Genomic DNA, 24,862 nt, shown 5'->3' on the forward strand with positions numbered 1-24,862 from the left:
ATGGTCTGTCTTGTGAGTCAAATTCCTAATCTCAATTCTTTTTTCTAATTTCATATATGGGATATAAGTCAAAAGTTAACAAATACAGAAGTCTTCATGGAAAAAAAATGCCTGATAGTGCTAGTCTAGATATAAATAGTACTTATTACTGCTTAGATATTGTTCTATGCAATATTACCATCTCCAACTTATAGCTAAAGGAGTTGTCATAGATAGGTCAAATGACATGCCTGAGCCCACACAGGTAGTAAATGGTAGTTCTGTACTTGAATCTATTATTTTGTTTGTTTGTTTGTTTTTCCGGTACCAGGAATTGAACTCACAACCTTGCGCTTGCCAGGCAGGCGCTGTGCCGCTGAGCTAAATCCCCAGTCCCTGTACTTGAATCTAAAAAGGTGACCTCCTTGTGAGATTATCTACATTCCTACATGCACAGAATTTTCCCCTGTGATCTTGTTGGGTTTTTTTTGTTTGTTTGTTTCACATAGTCATGTAAAAAGTCTCACAGTAGTCATTTGTTGTTAGTATAGGTTTCTCAACTAACACTTTTGATCTAGGGGTATTTTTTTCATGTTATCTGTCAACTTTAAAGGACCATACTGAACTGTAGTTCGTCTTTGAGGAGGAGAGAAAATCACTTTAAATTCTCTGGATGCACTTATAATTAAAATTTGGCTACTTGTGACATATAGCAGCTGACAGAAAATGTTAATTATAAAAACATAATAGAATGGTAGGAAGGTAGAATTTATGGTAGAAGCATAACTTTAAAAAAAATTTCCTGAATTCCCCATTAAAATAAGGCAAGTGACAGCACAGCCAAAAAATGAAAAAAAAGAACTACTTACAAAAAAAAAAAATGGTAAGTTACTCAAGTATAAGCAGTTGACAGCAAACCGCCAAGCACCAGAGAACTAACATGGTACCAACATTTATGTGAGAAGTCACAGAAGGTAAGAATGATATATCAATTAGTACTGGAAGAGGAGAACTCCAAACAGTCTATAGGACTTGATCAGAAAACTCACACAACGTGGTTGATGCTGGTTTCGTGACCACTTGACAAGACAGCGTATGGGCCCATGGTCTGTGTGAGGGAATGGGACAGATAGTGCCCAGGAACTGCTTAGAAGGCCTACCGCTGTTCTCCTCAAGGACAAGATGCTGATCGCAGAGTTCTGGAACTTAAATCAAATCAGCAAGATGTGGACACTAAAGTAAATGTAAAGAGGATCTGGGTAAAAGGGAGAGAGAAACAGATCTCCAATAGTCTGAAAGCCCAGCTTTTAAACTACACAAAAATAACAGAAGTAGTTGCTATGTGAACTTAGAAAGCTATTTTACTGAAACCTGCTTTTATTCAGAAGAAATTGACATATAAATGTTTAAGACAAAATTACCAGAATCAAACTCTACATAAATCACAACATATGCAATGTGTTCAACTAAAACAAGATTAGTATCAGTAAGGAAATAAAGAATAAACAAACAAAAAGCATGGAATATAACAGACATTGAGAAAATTGCATCAGTAAAAATTTCACAGATGAGATATAAATGGCTTGTAACAATATAACCCACAACCAATGTACTTATTAATGGGGAGAGCTCAAAGAAAAGCAGCGGGAGGACAGTGTGGCCCTGTAGGTCAGGCTGCACTAAGAGGTGTTTACAATGATCACGGTTGCTTCAGCCAGCTTTCTGGAAGTATTTCTCAGCTCTCCTGAGCTGATTGAGGAACCATGTGCAAGAACTTACCCTGTCAGCCTGTATTTTCTTCATCTCAAAAATGAAGATGATCATGTTAGTACATGAAAATTATTTAGAATAGGCCCTGGAAGCATTTTAAATATTTAATACGTGTTGGTTATTATTCTAGGATAGTGACCAATCGAGGCATAATTCTTACTTGTCAAATAAATGAATTCTAAGTTTAGTGATGTCCTATTCATCCCATCATCCTCCAAGGATTAGAAAATAGTACTTACAAAATAAAATGATCTTGCTGCTCTTTAATAAGAGTCATATTATCTGCAAACCTGTCCAAAGTACTGATAACAAAAGAGAAAAAATAGATTTCATAGTAGTCTACTTACACTTTATAGTAAATATCGACCTCCCAATAAAATTGAAAAGATACTATATTACTAAAATATGTATCTTTCTGATGAGCAGAATGTTGATACAGAAAAAATATTAATAGTGTTGATGTTAAATAATTATTGAAAATTGAGAACGTAGTCTGTTTATTCAATTAAATTGTACATGTCGTTTAATTTTCTGAGGACTAATTAGACATTTCTCTTAAGGTACATGACAGATGGAGGGCTTAACCTGTACACCAGGAGCCTGAACCGGGTACCAGACACAACGACTTCCAGAGATGTTATCCAGAGAGGCGTTCATGATGTAACGGTGGATGCAGACAGGTAATTCTGTCTATGCAGGTGATGGTGAAGAGTGCATAGGACAAGTTTATAAGTAAGATCATGAGGGTTTTTACAGCATAAACCAAAAGTTTTCAATTAATGATTTTTTTTAGAATGTTGTAAAACTAAAGCAGTTTCAACTTCATGACCATTTTAGCTCTGTAATATTGAAAACTTGTGTTGCTTAATTTAATACTTACAGTAATTATAAATATAGACTTTTTTCCTACCTAGGTAATATGTTTTTCAATTCAGATACCTTTTGTGTTACCTAGAAGCTAATAATATAAAATATAAAACATTTAAAATTATCAGGTATAATAAACTTGATGCATTTCTTGTGGGGGTTGAAGATATACAAGTCTTGCTTTCTGCCAAAGGTGACGAACCAATGGCATGCGTGCCACAGCAAGCCGTGTCACCGAAAGCTCTAAAAGGTTCGCCATTGCTGTTTTAGATTAATTTTTGAGGCTTCTCCATTTCCTTAAACTGTTTAAAGAGATAAAGACTTTTATACACTGTGCATTTTTTTGCTGCTTTTATCAGAATAATTACAGACTGAGGGCATTGCTTTTGTAAGCTAACGTAAGAAATATTCCTGACCTAATTTAGCTCTCTCTTTCCTCAGAATTTTTACTTTATGAACAAAGGAGGGAATGCCCATTCCCATAACATACACATCTATATCTGTATCTGTATCTATATCTATGTCTGTATCATCTATCCATTGAATTCTAGAATATTCCCTTAATTCAACATTTATGAAAAGGACAATAGGTTAAGATGTAATATATGAGTGTCGACATTTTGAAATAAGAAATTTGTACAACTTAGTGTATGTTCTGTGCCCTCTGCTACAAAGGCTGGGCAGTGAATTCTGACCTTCCCCTTCAGTTTAACCTCCCTCATGTGCTGTTGGTATCTTAAGTGAAGAACAGACTTAACTTTCATCTGGTATATGGTGTAATCTAGTGGCCTAGTTCTGCATGTGTATGTGTGTGTGCGTGCATGTGTGTGTGTGTGTGCGTGTAAATATGTAATTTAAAAGGCTAGGGGAAAATTTCCTCTCAGTCCCTAGCCTACACTCCTGAAACATATTTTCTCCCTGACACCTTCGCTAACATTAATCCCCTGGACTTCTGTCTGTTCCTTGAAACAGTCTAACCTCATTTCTCTCTCAGGACTTTAACTGATGTTTCTGTGCTTGGAGTGCCCTTTTCTGTGTTACTTAGATTGCTACCTGCAGTGCTGGCCCAGGGTAGCCTTCTCAGAGGAGTGTGTTCAGAGTAGCTCCAATAAGCTTCTTCCTAGTCAGTCACCTGATATCTTCATGGTGCACGTCACTCCCCAAACAGATCACACTTCTTTGTGTGTTTATTTTCTGTATTCCCTATTAAAATATATGCCCAGGACTGCAGAATGTTTGTTATATTTAGTCCATGATGAGATTTTTAAAAAGGCTGATAGTATGAGTGAACAAAGGGGTTAACTTAGGCTATCCATTCATTTAGAATATACAATCATTCAGCCTAACGATAAGATCCAATTTGGTGGAGAGACAAATGAGGTCAGAAGTAGCCAAGAAGCTGCAAGGATATCACAGGAGGGAGGAAATGGCTTGTGTGCAAAAATGGGAGACAGTGAGTAGAGGGGGGAAATCAAAGGATGCACCATCTTTGGAAACTGATGACCTACACACTGTTACCTGACCGTCGAAAAAAATTAAATGAGAGAATATCTGTTGGTCTTTCCTAAATGTGGTCATGATGGAAGAATCTAGAATCAGCACAAGTTTGGAGACAAATTGGGATAACCCATTCTTATTTTTTAAAGCTCCAGATTGGATCAGACTAAGGGCCCTCTGACCAACGAGAGAAACAGGTATCAAGTAAATTTTGTCTGTTCAAAACAGTAATTTCCAAAGCGTGGCACCTTGCCTCGCAGCTTCACTTAAGAACTTGCTAGAAATACAAATTCCCAGACCCATCTAAGACCCACAGAATCAGAAACTCTAGACCTGGAGACCAGTAATCTGAGCTTTCACCAACATTTAAGTGATTGTTATGTACATTAAATTTCAAGAATCATTTTCTAAAATATAAACAAATATATCCCAAACTTTTCAAACCATAAATGCTTAGCATAAACAAACAAAAAAAAAATCACAGTTTGAAGTTCCTATTTTTTAGCTGAGTTTTGTCAAGAGGAAGAGAACATGGTTATAATATACCAGTGACATTGTCCGTAAACTAGATCAAATAATGACTCGTTGCACCTGAATTAAATTGTTGGTAAGATTTAGGTTTTGATGATGATATTAAGTTTCTAAAAGAATTATTGAATTAAAGCAGTGAAAAATACCACATTATGCACTTATTAAATAACAATCGGGTCATACTTTATTATGTCCTGTTAACAGAATAAAGGTTTTTCTTTTGTTATAAATACATTTTAAGGTGTTTTAAAATCCTATATTTGAGAAGTGGATCAGGACAACCGTCATTTTTAGATGCATGATTTTAAATATTTTAGTTATGTACATCTCTCTGTTAATTTACAATTTCTGTTGTTATTTTATAAAATCTTCTCAATTATAATATCTATGCCAAGTAAGAAAGGTAAGGATAGCTAGAAAGAAGTACCTTCATTATTCACTGTAATTCAACACAAGTGGAAATTACTTTTAGAGCATCAGAAAACTTATTCTCTGCAGATTTGCCTAAACCTTTTAATCTTAGAATTTTAAATCTTATGTGGCAGAAGAAAACTACCAGAAAGTTCCTCTGGGAGGTTTCACTACACGAAATACCACACAGAAACAGTCAAGCAACAGACTACATAGATTTTAAATGACGAAAAGTCTTTCACAGTATCTTCTGCTCATTTTCAAACTACAGCTTGTCTGTGCTTCTGCAGTGTGTTCCTTGTCTTCTTGTTATGCAGCTCACCAGGACTGTAAGTCAGTGTCTTTGTTATGCAGCCATGTTGATTACACTCAGAATTGAAACACTTGAATGTAATATAATGTCTAATCTGTGTGTCCCCAGTGGCTGTCACACTGTAGGAACTCAATAAGCATCTGTCACATAATTTGCTAAAGTAACCATTATCAGCTTATAAAATACAGAAATGTAGTTTTTAAAAGTTTAAGTGCATTAAAAATTGACATGTTGTTTAAAGACCTTTCAGACATCATATAGGCTGATGAAAACATTCAACATTTTTTCCACTAGCTTTTTGATATGTACAATACATTATTGTTATCTATTTTCACTCTGCTGTGCAATAGCACATTACAACCTTTCCTGGTCTTTTCTAGTATTTCTTGTCATGCAAAATGATATTAGATATTCTAGGTTAAATTTTTATTTAATCTAATGCATTATTTGACAGATAAAATAATGAAAATCCAGAGACAATAAGCAACTTATCGAGGACTATGTAGCCAATCGAAGAAAGATTTAGGTATTTTACTTCCCATCCATGTGCTTTCCCAATTATCTTAAAGTTATTTTATTTTATTTTATTTTATTTTTTTTCCAGTACCAAGAATCGAACTCATGACCTTGTGCTTGCCAGGCAAGCACTGTGCCGCTGAGCTAAATCCCCAGCCCCTCTTAAAGTTATTTTAAATAATATGAAGCATACTAATGATTAATTCCTTTTATCAAATTAGTAACTAAGACTTGACTAATTTATTGAACAAAAAAAAGCTTTAACAGCCCTCAGTGGTGATTCATCACTGTATTGTGTTTCTTGGATATTCTCTCGATTGCGTAAGTAAAACACACTTATATAACAACTACAGCCAGCTAGCGGTGATAGTGAGGCTTGAATGATTTGTGTTATGTCTTGAAGTCATAGAACTGCTTCTGATCCTTTCCTGTGTAGAATATAGTTAAGCAGTAGAGAATAGGTGAGTTCTTATTGGCAGATTGAAAGTGCCACCGCCCCTCCCCCGGGAAAAAATGCATAAAGTACTTTTAGCAGCCAGCCATGGTTACTGTAGTACTTAAAAATATTATAGTGCCTTTAGTTTCCACATCAATCCAATGCTAACTCCATTCCTTTTTTAATCTGGTTAAAGAAAGTTTAAAGACAGTTGTAATCGTTGTAGGTGTGTTGGAGACTCTAAGAATTTCACAGATTCATAACAGGCAGTTAAAGTATAAAAATAGACTTACTCAGAACAGTGTGATTTAAACAGGTTCTTTAGAAAAGAAAAGCACAGATGTTTTGTGATGTATTTTGAGAGAAATCAAAAGGAATTTGGGGAATGAGACCATAAAAAGTAGAAGAGTTTGGTGTAAGGAAAACCTTAATGGGATTTTGTCACTGTGCTGGGAATGTGTGTAGAAATGACAGAAGTTTGGACCAGTAGATTATAAGAACTATTTTATCTATTCTAAGTAGATTTTGCTTTGCATTTCAAAGCAAGAACACATGTGCAATAGCCATTGCATTCTAAAAAGACTCTTTCTCAGCAGCGGAAGAATATTAAAGATTGATAAAAAGAAAAGCAGCTTTCTTAGTAAGTTACTAGAAGTCCGGCTGAAAAAAATCACATGAATATTCAACTGAAGAACAGCAGAGGACTGTGGAGTGGGAACACCAGTTATGTCTAGAGAATGTGACTTATCTGTGTGTACTAACATGCTCAGCTATATCACAAAATACCACAGAGTGGGTGGTAAACAACCAGCATTGTATTTCTTACAGTTCTGAAGGCTAAAGTCTCATCATGAAGGTGTAAGCACATTTGATATCTAGAAAGGACTCTTGGGCTTGCAGATAGTCAGTAAACACAATGAATATGACCAGCCTAAAAGGGTCAGCCATTCTAGTCTCTCAAGAATGCTGCCTTTAGAAATGTACAAATGTGGAACATAAGGCCAAAGATGGCTAAACCATTTGATATTTCCAGTGCAGCCAAGAATCTGGGCTTTTGTCTGAAATCTCCTAATTTTCCTGTATCGGCAACTCTCCTAACAAGAGACCTATGAGCTCATTAGAGAGAGTTAAAGATGTCACTGCTCTTCACTGTCAGATAATCTATAAAATCAAAGAGACACTCATATAACACAGAAGGCAGAACATCCTTCCATTCTCCTCTACAGTTATGTAAACATTCTAGGTCCATTAAAGTTTCTAACAGAGATGCGGTTGGTGATGGTATCACCTCTTTGGGGTGAAAATGCCATCACTCAGGAGAAGTTCCTCACCAGGTATGAGTAACTGGCAGAACTCTGTGCCACATCTCCAAGTTTTCTAATGCAAGACAGCTAAGGTCAGTTTCCCAGCCATTGCATCCCTCAATGGTGCTGGCCTCAGGCCTGCCTGAGGCATACTTTGGCAGTAACTACTAGATTATGTTTAATCATTATATGAATCAGTGCTTTGCAGGCTGAACTCACATCTGTGCATCTGGTGTAGAATGGGAAAATAACCCTAGCAGGAAGGCTTCACATCTAAAGAATAAGCAAATGAAGAGCAGCTATTGAAGGGTCAGAAAAGTCATCTCCAGCAGAGACTGAGGCACAACTTGGATCAACTGATAGTTTTGAAATGGATAGAAAAAAGAATGAACAATGATGTCACATTCCAAGAAAAAGTGATGTTTGGTTACTAATTTCCTATTAGTGACCTTATGAAAGTTTGCTTCAATAAAGTACTAAAGGAGTATGCTAGGTTATTTAAAAAAAACTGACAAGAAAATGACAGACAAGGAGGTAGCAACAGTAAAGGGAGAGCTTATCTTCATGAAAGTATCAGAACAAGTAAGAAGAGAAGTCAAGCAAAAGTGAACATAAGGGACAGAGTGAGGATTATTTTACTACCGACTTAAGCTGTTTTATTTTGAAGATGAAAGAATTAGAACAGGCATAGAGGGTGAATTCTTAAAGTAAGGTGACACTTCTTAAGATACTGGAAGAACCCAGAAGGAGATCATAGGATTGCTATAAATTTAATATTTAAATCGATAGCCCCATGGGATGGTATTTGAGATATGAGCTTGGAAGGTACTTGTGTCTTGAGAGCAGAGTCCTCTTGAGTGGATTTATCACCCTTGTGAAAGAGACCTCAGAGAGCTCCCTAGCCCCTTCCACCATGCAAGAGGGTGGCCATCTATGAACCACAAAACAGGACCTCACCAGAAACCAAATCTGATGGTTCCTTTGCCTTGATTTCTGATTTCCACCCTCCAAAACTTTGAGAAATAAATTTCTGTTTTTTTCTAAGCTACCACATCAGTGGTGTTCTGTTAGAAGGGTCTAAATAGAGTAAGACAGAGAGTAACACTACAGAGTGAAGTTAACTGAAAGGTGAGATACTTTTCCCTCTGAAACAGATAAGGGTTGGTTGTCTATATTAGTTTGGAGATGTGGGAAGATATCTGGATTTAGAATTCTACTTATTCTATTTTCTTGTAAAGTAGGCAGTAGTCGTTACTGAGAATGAGAAACATATGTGCAGACTAAGATAATGAGAAACTTATCAAAATTTGGAATTACCACTGAATACTGATAAAATTTCAAAAGTTAAACAAAGGCTTGGCAGAGGTGTACCAAAAGCCTACTTAAAAGAAGAACAGCTTCACTGAGATCTGATTTACATGACAAACCTGTTTTAAGTGTACAATTCAGCAATTTTTTAATAAATTCAGAATTGTACAAGCATTGCCACAATCTAATATTACAACATTCTACAAACGCTCTTCAAACTCACTTGCTGTCAGGCTCCACGGTATTGCTCAGCCCTAGTCAACAACTTGTCACCTTTGTGTCTCTGGGGTCTGCCTTTTTCTGGATATTGGACATGGGAGGGTATATATACCCTCCCATATGTATATATGTATGTATGTATCTTTCGTCTATGGTTTCATTCACTAAGCATGTTTTGACAAAGTATTAAATTGTTTCCACCCTTCTAACCATTCTGAAGAGTGCTGTTGTAACCATTCACGGGAAGTCAATATGGAGACATATATCTTGTTTCTCATTGATCGATACCTACAGAATGAGTATCTGGGCTGTGTGGTACATTCTTATGAAATGTCCTGTCTTTCACATTGCAATGACACCTTATTCCCACCACAAAAGTATGATAATTTGCTTCCTCTTATTCTTACTAATATTTGCTATTACCAGAATTTTTTAATATATTCAGCTTTTTTATTGAAATCTCTATTTAAGCATTATGTTTGTTTGTAATTGTTGTTGTTGTTATTGTTATTCTGCAGTATTAAGGATGAAATACAGAGGTACCCTACCACTGAACTACATTGCCAGCCCCCTTTATATTTCTATTTTGAGAAAGGTTCTCACAGAATTATCCTAGTAGGATTCAAATTTGCAATCCTTCTGCCATAGCCTCCCTCAGTACTAGAATTATTTGAGTTGTAAATGTTTTTAAAACTATATTCTGTGTACAATACATTATCTGATAGATGAAACCTGTCTTGGTTATTTTTGCTGTCCCTAAGACAAAATACCCAACACCCAAAGTTAAAGGAAGAAAGGTTTATTTTGGCTCACAGTTTGTAGAGCTTTCAGTTCATAGTCACCTGGCTCCAGGGGAGGGGTGGCATGGCAGAGGGGCATCACAGAGGAGAACTAGTTCATAGAGTACAGAAGGCAGGAGGTTGACAAAGCAGTGAGGTAGTAAGTACCACCAGCAGCCTACTTTTTAACCCCTTTGAGGGTACCTGCCCTTTATCCACACTCAGAACTATGCTAAAGCAGGGCTGGGGATATAGCTCAGTGGCACAGCACCTGCCTGGCAAGTGCAAGGTTGAGAGTTCGATTCCTGATACTGGAAATAAATAAAAAAAAAAAAAAAGAAGAACTATGCTAAAGCAATCAGTGGACTAATGTAGTAATCACACACCTTTAGTCTCAGCATCACACACCCTAGATCCAGCCACATCTGCAAAATCCCCTCTATGACTGCATAAGATGCTAGAAATAAGCCATAATGACACTATTTTGTAGGCTTCTAATTTATTAATTAATGGTATGAAACACTGAGTTTTAAATTTTGCGTCTAATTTGTTAATCCTTTTGTGCTAAGGATTCTTTACATTACACAAGGCTAAGTAGTCAATGATTCACACCATGAATTTATAGTAGACATAGTCACATGTATTTTGTATAGCTTTTGTATAGCCTCAGCAGCTGGACTAGAGGATCAGAAAAAATGTATGGCTGACTTAACCCAGAATTGGGAATAAACTGATTGAATGGAATAAGATAACATTACATAAAATTTGTTTTAAGTGATTGACTATTGGGCTCAAGCTAAATTGAGATGGTGGTCAAGTTGAGAATGTTATGAGGCTGTGAGATAGAGGATTCTAAAAGCATTGGTAGTTTAGAAGACCATGTGAATGTCTAGTAGAAATGGAATTAAGGAAATTGACCATCTGAGAAAAGTTTTTGTCAAAAATAGATGCTAAGTTTACATTTGAGAAATAGAAATTTCTTGGAAGATTGGGGCAGTTACAGACTATTGCCTGAGTTACTGAAATGAGAAGATCATAGAAATCAATATTTGATTATGCAAATAATGTATGTGGCTATCAAGTCAACATGATACCATAAATCATGGTAAGAAAGATACCATTCCCAGGTCCATATTGGAGTCTATCACATTTTTACCTATATACCTTTTATTTTCAAATATAAGCTAATCAATTTAGATTTCTTAAAAATTATTCTCATGTTTAATCATATTTTTTAAAGTACTAAAGTATACTATATTGTAGAAATTGTTATACTTGAATTCTCATGTTTAATCATAATTTTTAAAATACTAAAGTATACTATATTGTAGAAATTGTTATATTATAGAAGTGTTATACTTGAATTGTTATACTATTTGGGTTGTTTGTGAAACTGCAGTCCAGGTGCTGAAACCACAGCTTATCAAAGCCTTTATAAAGGCAATAAGGTTTGTTACTAGTTTACATGCCATATATTATTATTCATTATACCTCAGTCTTCATATATTGATGGAAAACTAGGTACAAACATATAGTCATATTAGATGACTAAATCAACAGTTGTTAGCAATGTGCAGAAATTTCATTACCCTTATCATGGAGACCATAGCAAATTCTCATAACGTCAGGTAGGCAGGAATTTATAAAGTTTGAAGCTTCTTTATTATTTCTTTTCTTTTTAATTTTAAAGAAAATAGTACAAAAAAAGAACAATAGCAAAATACAGACAACACAAAGCAAGGACATTAAAAATGATATGGGCTTTCAAATGAGAGAGATTAACAGTGGTTGTTATATTACATATTGTAATCTTCAGCGAAGTTGCTCAGATTACCAGATGTAAGAATAGAAGACTGATCAAATCATTAAAGGGAATAAGAAAATAGTAATTTAAAAGAACATTAGAGACAATACATAGTGTCGCTAGGCAGGATTGTAGGAATTCACCAGTGGATATTACACTGCAAATTGTTGCCGTCACACAAGTTGCTCAGATTACCAAATAAAAACATGCAAAATTGGTCAAAATATTAAAAAAAAACCTTTTAAACATTAACTGTTCCCCTCAACAAATCATCAGACACCAACAGTACAGTTATGCCACTGATCCATAATATGTAAAATGCCTTAGTACTTTCTTTTTCTTCTTTCCCTCATTCCAGTTGTTCCTTCCTTTGAGCAATTTCTTTCCTTTCTTATTAGTTATTGTACATTTTGGGTTTTATTTACTCTTTCATGTTCTTACACCAGGGGGACAATATGATGTTTACACATGTGGGCCCGATTTATTTCTCTGCCTGTTCTAAACAGAAAAAGTAAAGACAACAGATTTCTCCTAAGACACCAGTCAAATATCTCAAGGATCCAGTTCCTTATGATTGTCACTGGCTTGTGTACACGCTAATAATTCATTTTATTCGGTGTTGATTTGTTCCAGCTTAATCACAGAATCAGCACATTCCCATATCTTAAGCATTTCCTTCACTAGCTTACTGACTTTCTATACTAATTAAAAGCAAACTCAAAGAAAATTAATAGACTGTAACGGGAATAGATGAAGTAAATATAATCACTTCATTTCATAATCAAATAGTCTGCCTTTTGGCCTACATTTCTTTGCTCTAAGTAGAGAGAGACCATTGCAAAACATTAGGAAGGAAGAACAAGTATCATCTGATGCCCTCTCACCTTTCCTTTGGCACCCAGCTCACCATCGCTGACTTGGGAGCTGGTGTTAGACTTCTCTCTAATTCTCAGAACTAACTGACCCATTGAGAATAATGTTACAAACTTTCACAGTTTTAGATAAAACCACTTGTAGAATTAATTATGCTATATGTATGTACTGAGAATGTATTCATTGTCAAGTAGTGTGCTCAATCCCGGGGGGTGTGTGCTTAAGGGTCCTATATTAAAAATGTGTTACAGTAGAGATTGTTAAAACCTAAAGTGTCATTGAAGGATACATGGGTAATACCACTAGCCTAAGTTGTACATATATATTTTTTGAAATACCTTTCAATGTATTTGGAAAGACACATATAGGTGGTACTGCACGCTGTTACTGCCTCTTTGCAAAGCTAGTCTTGTTATTAAATTTGGCCCAAACTGTTTATTATAGTCAATAATTTATGCAGAACTTTTCTCTTGTCTGCTTCCAATATGATTTACTAATAAATCTCATGAAGATGGCAATGATGACATGGGGGGAAGAGAGGAAGTCAAGGTGGTTATAATAAAAACATCTGTAGCAACCATCAGCACTGAGGACCTGGAATGTGGGGCTGGCATATTATTATTTAATATATTATTTTACTTTTTCTTTGCAATGAAGACACTCTGGTAATAAATGCTAATGCAGGATTTGAATCCACTTCCTCTAATGGCAGGATTTGAATCCACTTCCTCTGATCTTACATTTACTCATAAAATTAATTTAGATGAAGTGTTATTATAGCTATATAACATTTTCTAATTTTATAATTTAATATTCCCTTTTAATATTAACAGAATTTTTAATTCAGTTTCAAAAATTTTGATAGACTAATTCATTATGTAATCATAATCTCTTTCTACTTCAGATTGTCAATATACCTAAAAACACTGACCACAGAATAATTTTTTACATATTCTGGAATTTCTAAATGGCCAGCTAAGTTGTTAATATCAGGACAGCAATTTAGCAGTGTTTTGTTCTTTTAGGTATTAGATATTATCTTGAAGTCTAATGTTTGTTGACATAAGTATTTCTAAAAGTTTTAAAGAAATAACAAAATAATGAGAATAGGAGAAATATTTTTGGTATATATACAGAAAAATACTAAAGATGCTTATGTGAAGGAAAAGGCCATTTGGACCTTTTTTATTGCATTTTTTCATAGAAGCAATAAAACAGTCGAGATTATGTTAGCTAATTTAATAGTTTAATTCGATTTGAGAAGTTGCATCAAAACATGAAATGGTTGGATTTTTTTCCCTTCACGAACTATGGATAAATTCTTTTTTTAATAGGATGACTAATGGGGTGAGACATTCCATTTGGGATCATTAAATTGAGGGCTTCCAGCTGGCAGCTGATAAATTCTACATCTCTTTCATCTGGCCTCACAGAGCAGGTGGCACGGATTTATTTATTAATGTCATATGTGCTCCACTTGTATGTATTTTTCTTGCTCTACCTAATTTGTGTTTGAAATGGTTAAAGTTATTTGCAGTAAGATGAATTTTAACTGTTAACAGAGCTTCCATATGTTTTTGAGATAAATTATAAATGAAAGTATTTTCATCATAAATGAGTGCTTATTTCCTGAATTACACAGTTGTTTTATCCTTATAAAACTTTTCTGTGGTTACTGGAGAAAGTTCACAGAATGTAGAAATGCATAAAGGATAGAAAAATAATCCACAATCTTTCCATCCCAAAGACAAGCAAGGTTATTACTTTACTATTAATCTCCTCAATTGGGGTACACAACTATGCATGCATATGCAATTAATCAGCTCATTACAATAACAAAATAGGCTCAGGGCTCTGTGTCTGCATCAGCCTCGTTCCTGTGAGGGCCTCTACTGCATCACGTTGTGGTGATGACAGTGGCAGAATCCCTTGCAGGAGCAAGCCATCTCGTCTTGACATAGAAAACGGGAGGCCTGAGTTAGGCAGTGCTCAGGGTTTTAGAGCAACCTTCCTGGTAGAACTACAGAGAGTTGCATCAGAATGGCCTTAACCCCTTTTAAGGGTGGCACAATTGGGATGTGGATGCTTGAAGTGATTAAAATAATGTAGATAACAAACATTGAAGTTCCCCACTTTTCTCATTTAAAGCCTATAATTTTGGCTATAATCTAGTGTAACTGAACCCACCTTATCAAAGTTTTTTTTTCAGTTAAGCAGCCTCTTTGGCCTCAATGAAGCTTTTTTTTTTATTACTGCGGACTGAACGCAGCAGCTATCTTACTGAGCTATATATCTCCACACCTTATTTTTTTTTTCATTACTGCGGACTGAACGCAGCAGCTATCTTACTGAGCTATATATCTCCACACCTTATTTTTCGAGACAGGTTCTCACTAAATCACTAAGCTGTCCATAATGCAGTCCTCCTGCCTCATCCTCCCGGAATGCTGTCCTCTTCCCATATACTTTCCACGTACTTACTGAGTACAAGATCTTAAATTACAGAAGCAGAATATGTTAGGAGAAAGTATAGGTTTCGGAGACAAATTTGGCATAACCGGCTAGAAAAGAGTTGTTTAAAAGGTTTGAATTTATAGCTTCCTTATTCTGTCTAGGCCACTTATTTAACTTTCTTACCTTGACTTTTTTATTTGTATTTATTTATTCATTTTTTTGGTCTTTTTGAGACAGGGTCTCGCTATGCAGTTCAGGCTGTCCTTGAGCTCACTTTGTAGCCCAAACTGGTCTCAAATTCGCAACAATCCTCCTGCTTCCCAAGTGCCGGAATTACAGGTGTGCACCACCACGCCCGGCCTTGTACCTTCACTTTTACATGAAAAAGTTAAGAAAACATTAGTAATTGCCAGGTGCAATAGCAGACCTCTTCAGATTGTGAGGAAAAATCATGTTAAAATTTGCTTAGGACAAAAAGTGACACATTGTTTACGTAACTTCAAACTCCGCAATTAGCTCTGATTTTGGATATAGCTGATATAACAATATACAGTTTCCTTTTTCCTAGGCCTGACTCTGAGTGTTTCCATAGAAAGGCTTGATTCTCTTCTTACTACTCAGTACCCTCTCTATCCTAAATGGCTCGAGGCTCAATGCTATGGAGGGAGAAGCAAGATTTTGTGGGATCCAAAACAGGCCAGGTCATCTGCACATCCTGAATCAATCATTGAGGCCAAAGAAGCTGCTTAACTGAAAAAATCCACACTTCATGTTTAACATGCTTAGTTTAGAAATTACTAGTGCACTCTATCTCTATTCCCTGTCTCAACTTGTTCCACATCCAGGCACCCTAGATCCCAACAGATTTACTTCATCCCTGGCCTCATAGTTTTAGTTCTGAAAATACTGAATTGGCTAGGAAGGGTGGTGCATGCCTATAACTGTTTCTTACTTTGTATTTTTTCTCATTCTTTTGTGATGTTGTTTACACTTTATGGTGTAAAATCAGAAAAGTTGTTAACAAGTTCTTTTTGACCAACAAAAATGTGGCTACTTAACAATGTTAACAGACTTTCCAATAGTTTAATTCTGAAATCAGAACTCAACTCACTTCATTCTTATCTAGGCCAGTGTTCAAGAAACATTTTCTGTATAGGGCCAGATAGTAACTATTCTAGGTTTCTCATACAAAGAGGCAAAATCAAGATATCATGTATATACTGAGATAACAAAATAAAACACTTTGCTGTTAACATTTTTTAATAATTTAGAAAGGTACAATTCATTCTTAGCTCACAGAGTTTATGATTTGGACCCAATGCCCAAGTGCCATTTGCTGATTCTCATTCTAGGTGTGACATTCTGTGTATCAGTTTGTTAGAGTCTCTCTATTGAAATACATATACTGCACATGGAGAAGCGTAAGTAAAAGGAACATTTGTCTCACATTTCTAGGATAAAGAAGTAAGATATCTAGGTGTTGACAGGATTCATTCACTATGAGTGGTGTGAGGGAGGGATCTGTTCAATGCCTCTCTGTTTTTCTTGTAGATTACAGTTTTCTCTTTGTGTCTTTGCCTTGTATTCTTGCATGTATTTGTCCAGATTTCTCCTTTTTTGCAAGGATATACTGTAGTGGATTAGGGTCCACCCTACTAAGCTCACTGTAGCTTAATCATCTCTGTGAAGGACTTATCTCCAAGTAAACATTCTGAGATAATGGGGGAGGGGGTCAATATATGAACTTTTAGTGGTATGCATTTCACCCCATAACTTCTCATTCCTTTTGTACTGTGTCAAACTTGAATCCCGTTATAAGAACAAGTAAAAAGGATGAGAGTTGTGCCTCATTCTTTCTATCTTTCTAATTTAAACCATGGCTTCTCCCCTGAGCAACCCTGCAGTGTGATGACAGACAAATAGATCTGTACCAAAATGACCCTCTGAGACCTGCTACCCCCACCCTGCAAATGCCCAGAAGCTATCACCTGCATGGTATCAATCAGCTGCATGTCTAACTATTCGGTTAACATGGCAGAAGCATTTAGAAAAATCAAATTATAGGAAAAAACATTTTGATCATACGTTTAACAAATATTTGGCCCATTTTTAACAGTTTTTGCTGTGATTCCCTAAATAGATCAAGAGAGAAATACACAATTCTGTGTCCAAGCAGCAGGCAGAATTGACTGTACAATAAAACTATCATTTGAAATCCCCAGCTGGGAACAAGCTTTGGTGTTAGCAAGTGTCCTACCTTCTATAGTGAGGGCTGTCATAGCACGCAGTGCTCCTGTGCCATTGAAGCTTGCACCCAGTGCAAGGATGTTTAGTACAAGAATTCTGAAGAGGTCTTTGTTACTTTTAAATAAAAAGTGTGAAGTTTTCAGGTACAAAGATAGATTTGTAGTTTAGTCACCTGAAACTGCCTTTGGAAAAATTAGTTCATAGTTACCACATAGAAAGAAATGTGCCTTAAAACTAAACTTAATGTTGCTTATCTCTGAAGTTTTATTAGACTGCTGTTGATCCAGCCATTATTTTCATAATTGATAACATTTTTAACCAGATATGGGCAGTACTTTTTGCTGTTTGCTATTTAATGTTAGTATCTCCTTCATACTCCTTGATTTGAATATTGCAGTTATAAAGTATTATGACATATGATCAAAAATGTGATGTTTAACCTTTTTCATTGCAGTAGAAGACACATTTCCATGATAGTTCCTCAAAATACTCTTCTCACTTCAAACACACTTATCCTATTATTCTTGCCATCTTGGGAAGGAGCTCTGAAAGTCGTTTTCTATGAGTGTCTGTAGTTCTACTTTCATCATCGTTTTAGCTTTGGGGGAAAGCCAGAAGTCACACTGTCAAATGTAGTGAATAGGGTAGATGAAGGCACCTGGTATATTTTTAGAATCCTTATTTTTCATTGGCTGTCACTCAGTAGCAGCATTCACTACTGCATTTTTGATCACATCCCATAAAGGCAGCGACAAAAGAGAACTACAAGAACTTCTTCAGAAAATGGCAAACATGATCAGATAAGTGTGTCTGAAGTGAGAAGACAATTTTGAGAAAGAATAATGGCAATGTGTCTTTACTGTAACAATTAGGTGTTTTTTTAACCTAAAAATCCACCACTTACTTTGATTACTATTTGTATAACATAATTTGCCAAAAATGTACAGCACGAGGCACAATTGTTTTCATTTTCACAGAAGAAAGAATTAGTCAGAAATTATTTAATTTTCTAAAGCTCTCACTTCATCACAGATAGAAAAACCATAATAACAACAGTAAAAACAAACTATGAAGTTTCTTTAATTGATCTCACATCTACAATGGAACGGTGTCCAAGGAGAGCACCGTGGGAGTGTCAGGTCTGCCTGGCCCCCAGGAAGTTTCCACCCATTCTACCCATAAGCAATGGTGGCTGCTCTCTTCCCTATAAACAATGGCGTCAGTAGAAAAATGGAAGGTGACTTTTATTTGTAAAACTGACCATATGACAGATGCTGTTCCAAGTGCTTAATGTTCATAATTAAAGGTATTGCATTCTGTATTTTGCAAAGGAAATACATAAAGCATGGACAGTTAATGTGTTTCTCATACTACATGTGCTTTCCTCATCCTTTAATACCTTACCACCTGATTCCTTCCCTGCTGCACAAACCCTCATTCTGTTGACAGTAGAATCTCAAATTATATCCAGATGGACATTCTGAACTCTGACACTCTGGGCTAGACTACTTTGAAGAAAGGGAATACTTAACAAATTTTTAAATTTAAAAGTATCACTCTTATATAGGTACTCATGTGGTATGAAATGACATAAATTACAGGGAAAATTCAAAAGCCCAGTTAAAAGCAGGAGATCAGAATATTATGTCCTCCTAACAAGGAATGGGTTGGAGCATAACAGGCATTCTTCTTTCACATTCTAAAGATCAATAGGAACTGTTTTGTAAGATTATGTCATCCGTGTGATATACAGAATGAGCCTTAAATTAACTTTTCAATGTTTTCTACCTTGAAACATGCTTTTAAAATAAATTTCACTTGCATAAATGTTCTCTAGATTAAAGGCTTAATCACACTTTAAAAGAAATTCTTTTCTTATCCTTTTTATTCCATTGTTATTATAATGACAGCAACTCATTAACTCAGTAGGTGTTGGAGGTATTGATTGTGACTTTTAGATTTTGCTTTTTCCCACTGCAGGTTAGTTTTTATCTAAAACAGATCATCACTTTTGATTGGCGGCTACTTTGGAGTTTCTCCGAGATATCAGCCCAATTACTTGCAGTAGAATAATTCAAGTTGACACTGGTAGTCATGGGGTACTGTGAACTCTTCTCACTATGATGCTCTGTTTTGCAGAATACAATAGTCTGTGCAGTCTTCGATGCAGAATTAATCATGAAAGTCAAGTGCATGCTGCAGGTATAATCAACACCACCTAATTATCTGAAACGTGTTTATCTTACGAATTTATGTAGCTGAGCACATGCTTCTGATAACAAATAGGCTAATTCAAAATCTTACCAACCAAAGGCAATTTAGGAATCATAAATGGAGTCTGCCATGTTTTAGAGAATTTTTATTTATGAGACAAGCTAGCAGGTGTGAAAAGAAAATGCATTAAGTGGGGAATAAAGAAGTCAGAGTTTTTTGGAGGGGAGAAAAACTTACCAGGCTATGTGAGACTTTGTACAGTATGATGTGAAGCATTAAGTGCTTCTACTGCTGTAATATATTGTCTCTAACAACTTAAGTATGCAGCATTGTATTAGGAGAGAGTGAAGTTGATTTTTCAGATTTGTAGGAATGTTCTTAAACACTTCTGGTCAGAGTCAACAGATACTCATGCCTTTTGTTATTTTCCCTGCATAGGCAAGGCTAATGGCTGGTAGTTCAGCCCTGCAAGCCTCCTGCAAAACCCAGTACAGATGCAGTTTTTGGTATTCAGCACAGCTTCAGAATCCCAAGACATATGAATGGCAGAAAAGTAGAACTCTCTGTTTTTCTGCCCCTCTCAGCCTCCGTCTGCTGTCTGCCTTGCTGTGTCTTTTGCATGCTCTCACCATTGACCCTCATTGTCTATCTTGCCTTCCTCTCTATTAGTACATCGAACCAGTACTATCACATGGGATTCCTGGCGTGGGCAAATCTAGAACGAAACAAGAGGCTGCTTTCTCTATGTGAACACAAATTTATGTTTCTTGTTTGTCGAAAAGAAGGGTGAATAGCTATGACTTTTCTCTGGAGTCAGGAGCCCTGAGTCCTGAGCCCTCCACGTGCACCTTTCCTCCATCCTCTGTGACCCACACTGTACTTCTGCTCTGCTCACACCATGAAGAGAGTCTTTCATTATAAAGTGAAAACTTTCTATAACTGGGATTGTAATTAGATATTTTCTTTGGTGCTATTTACTGTGTCTCCTTTCTTGGCATATTCACATTCTTAAATTTATCTCATTTATGTCAATTTAATGACTGTTTTGGAAATATCTGTGCCCAGGTTTTCAGAAAAAGTTGTTCTTCAGATCAATTAGGTACCTTTTTCTGGCACATTTTAACTTGCGGGTAGTAAGTTACACGTTGAATATTTTGATGTTTCGTTTTAAGCATGCTATGTGTGATTTCTACAAGGGCCTCGTTAAACAAAAGCAGTATGACAATCCAGTTCCCCGCAGTGAGCGTTCTACTAGCAGACATAGGACTGACAAATTGAGCTTTCACATACATCAGTTTTTTAAGACAAAATGTTATCCCTCATGCTCACATTCCCACAAATGCATAGTTTCGTAAACCCTCCTTTACACTCCATTTTCTGTACTTTCCTAATACTGCTACCTTGAACTAGGAGACAATTTCCTCTGTTAGCGATCTGTTCTTGTAACACATGTTTATTTTCTTTTCACTAAAACCTGGCTCTCCTATGAAGTCTTCACTTTCCCTGTAGCCCTTCCCCATACACTTTTGTGTCTGGGCCGGGACAGCAATTTGCTGTCCTCCCACTTCCCTAAAATCAACTTGAACCCCTTACTGTTAGCCTAGATCACCTGCTACCCTTCTTTTATGTGTCACTACAATAATTTTAAGTCTCCCTTTCTCTGTGACTCAAGTTGTATGCCACTTACCTTTTGCTCACCTGCTAACACTATTCTTGTTATAATTTCATGTGATGTCTGTGTCCACAAGCCTGCCCTCCTAGGCTCATGGAACCTTAGTCCTCAACTCTACTATATACTCCCATTGCCACCTTAGAACTTGTTTTAATCAATCACCCCTTCATTAAAGCAATCACTATATAATCTCTAGCAACTACCTCTATTTTTTCTAGTTTGTACCTTGTTTTATGTCTGTTCAGAGAATAATAGACTCTATCACCAACTTGTGAGAAGTCTACACCCTTGCTGTATCCTCACATTCTTCTTTGTACCAGTGAGATACTATGATCTATCAAAATAAAAAAGGTCAAAACCTTTTCTAGGTTATTCCTTCCACTCATACACCACCTTTTCCCTTTGCTTATTTAAGTAGCAAAATCTTACTTTAACCTTGAACCTTTAATTAAACCCAACATGTTTTTCCAATTCACTCTTGTCCACTAAATGTGTGTGGAGAAAAGTCTTGAGAATCACCTGGACAGATTTCATAGTAAATTCATGATAGTAACAGCAAACAAACAATTAATGCACCCCAAAATCTAATGTTTCCCTGGTCATTCCCTATTCTTTCTCTTAAAAAATAATTCACAACTTCTTCTTCTCTTGCTTTCAACCCTCTAATTCCTCCTCCCTATTCTCAGCATGCTTATTATTTCCCTGAGAAAACAGAAGCAATCCAAATGTGTCCCAGCACCCCGGCTACCTTCCTTCCTACAGGTTACCCTCAACTTAGCTTTACCTCCTACCTCTGTGTATGTCCTGACTCAGCTTCTGCACAAGGCTAAACACTCCTTTACACATGAGATCACATCCTTTCTCTTGGGTCCCAATCACAGCTCAAGTATTTCGAAACTGTCCAGGTTCACATGTTTACTGTGTCAGCAAGCACATAAACATACTGAATGTCCTCTTTCACAGTAAGCAAAGGAAAACAAACGTCATGGCCTCATTCTATATTGTCCTTTAGCCACCACCTCTTTCTCTTTTCTCTTTTACAGTAAAAGCATTGAAACAATTTTTTAAATATTTATGTCAATTCCTCTGTTCCTGTTGCTTTTGAGTCCACTCCATGCAGTCTGTACTGTTACATTCTTTCAGAACTGTTCTTACTAAGCTCATCAGAGACTTAAAATTAACAACAGCTTTCATTACTGTCAAATTCTCTGCATGGTGCTAAATCCAGTGACCAGTTCTCATTCCTCTTCTGAGACTTGAACTAGTGCTTTATGATGTGATTACTTGGTTTTCCTGGGACTTTCCTTAATTTTCAAAATGCATTTTACTATCATTTTTTGTTCTTTGGAGAACCACTTATGATATTTGATTAGGAGAATAAAATGATCAAATTTCAACTAAGAATTATCTTGGTAGACCAGAAACAAGAGAAAAGACATTCATAAGTTAAAGAAGCACCAAAGGCTGGGTAATAGCACTGTTAGGGTAGCGGTCCTGCGATAATATATGGACAGTATATTATAAACATAAAATTAAGTATATTTGATCTCATTTTATATCAAGGTAAGAGTAGACAAAATCCTGTATTTGCAGTAACAACTGTCAGTCACTTACAATAACAAGCATTTATTCTGTGTTAATATTACATAGCACATCTGTGCATCAGGTGCTGTGACTTCCTTTGCTTGTCTTGCTGTCTCTAGACACACACTAACAAAATATATTTCTTCTTGAGATGGGGTAAAAAGTCCACAGAAACTTGCTGTTATCCTACAGGATGGTGCATGTGTCATATCTGCTCAAATTCTACTGGCAAAGAGCATATCATATGACCTGAGTCGAAGCCAGTAGGATAGATGCATATGATCCACAAAACAGGCAGATGGATTGAGTATTAGTGAACAATAATACTATTCATCATAATACTCACACTAGTTTCTAGCCTCATAGTAATGATTCACACTAGTTTCTATCCTATCCTCCTAAAGGGATTATGAAAATGATGGTCAGAAATAGAAGATCTAGTAAAAATGTTGAGTTTAAGGGGAAAAAAAAAAAGATGATGGATTCAGTGAGAAACATACTGTGTGTGGGCTGAGCAACCAGGAAGGGATGTCAGGCAGGCAGTCTGAAATGTAAAACTGGTACTTAGGGAAAAGGTCAGCCTGAAGATTTTGAATAGATCCAAGAACAGATCAGTTAGGAACACATCTTAGAAAGTAGAATCAAGAGAAAAACTATAAGAAACTGAGTTCAGAAGCTCAATGCTGAGTAAAATATAACTTGATAAAAATGTAAATTGGTGACCTACTTACTATTAAGTTATCCAGACTCATTCAGCAGTGGCTTTTGAGTTCCTCAATTCATCAAAGACATGAGATGACATAGAAATCAAAAGTATGGACTTGGGACTCTAAGAATCAGGCTCCCTTCCTGCTTAGCCTTCCTGCTTAGCCATTTTGTAACTGGTGGGCAAGACTGGGCAAACTATTTGGCTTTTGACTCCAAGTCTGTTTCCTCCTCTACACAATAGTAACAATAGCACCTACATTTATAGGATTGTTGAGAGATTAAGTGAGATTATGCATGGAAAATGTTCAGACAATCCTCAGCTCATTTTTAGTACAATTGATAAAATCGTATTGCTAACAGAGTTATAGAAAATATTAAGTGTAGCTCTGTTTACCTTTCTGGAAGTACATGTTCTTTATTTACTAGGGTTACAAATTCTATTGACAATTTAATAAGAATATTTTGGATGCGTATTATTGGCCACTTTCATGAAAAATCAAATAGGATCAACTTTAGTTATAAAATGTGCATAGTATTTTGAGTAATAACATGTGTATTTCTGAATTCATTATGCCCAAATGCTCAATTCTTGCTAGAATATGCCTAGCAGCATACATATTTGTTGCTACCAGTGTTTTATATCACAGTAAAATTATGAAAGGCTATTTAAGCAATTGCTATTTACTTTCAACCTCTTAAATTTTTATGCTCAAGGAGGAATCAGGTGTCAATGAACATTGTTTATAAATAGATTAATCATTGCTGTGGAACTATTCCATTTGATTTAAACTAATAAATAAAAGGAATCCTTGAAAATTGGCTAACATTTAAAACTTGGAAAGATATATCTATCCTACTGCCAGACTTCTGCAGCCTACTTGGGCCCATATTCCCTTTGAATTTTTGCCTTTTCTCTATTTTTTAAATGGTAGCAAAGTTTAATTAAAGACAGGGAAAAAAAACTAGGCTCTCCAAAATAAGTTTGGGCCAAATAAAAGTAGGAAGAGAAATGCCACTTATGGTGCGAGGGTGGGCCACCATGCAGGAGCTGACTCCATGCCCTTTCCTGTATTTTACCTCTTTCTGTTGAGATATTTCATTATCTATACGTTGGGATCCCATTGGTTTTACCTTACACTAGAGAAAAAATGTAATGAAGATTTCCTTTATAACATCAACACATTTTTCTATTTTTGGATTGAATGCCTTAAAAGAAGTCTTAAAAGTTGTCAGTAAAACAATATGTATTCTAAAGCCTGCAGCTAACATTGCTCTTTTATGTTATCTTGTGGTTTTCCTGTCCAATGGTGTTTGGTGTTTATTTCTGTTAAGTCTCACTATGCATTTGTTAGGCTGCAGGGCTGATTAAAACCCAG

General features: G+C 36.0%; 1 protein-coding gene across 7 annotated transcripts in view; it reads left to right on the top strand.

Annotated features, from left to right (window-relative positions):
• The window catches only part of Nav3 (neuron navigator 3), a 784,611-nt gene that overhangs the window by 640,843 nt on the left and 118,906 nt on the right, over positions 1 to 24,862 (top strand). For all 7 annotated transcript variants that reach the window (XM_005374355.2, XM_005374353.2, XM_005374354.2 and 4 more), the window contains one exon: positions 2,310 to 2,429. In XM_005374355.2, coding sequence (XP_005374412.1) covers positions 2,310 to 2,429 — 120 coding nt within the window. The remainder of the gene's footprint in view (positions 1 to 2,309; positions 2,430 to 24,862) is intronic.

The sequence above is a fragment of the Chinchilla lanigera genome, unplaced genomic scaffold (genome assembly GCF_000276665.1).
Source record: "Chinchilla lanigera isolate Chin_1 unplaced genomic scaffold, ChiLan1.0 scaffold00004, whole genome shotgun sequence".
Classification (NCBI taxonomy): Eukaryota; Metazoa; Chordata; class Mammalia; order Rodentia; family Chinchillidae; genus Chinchilla; species Chinchilla lanigera.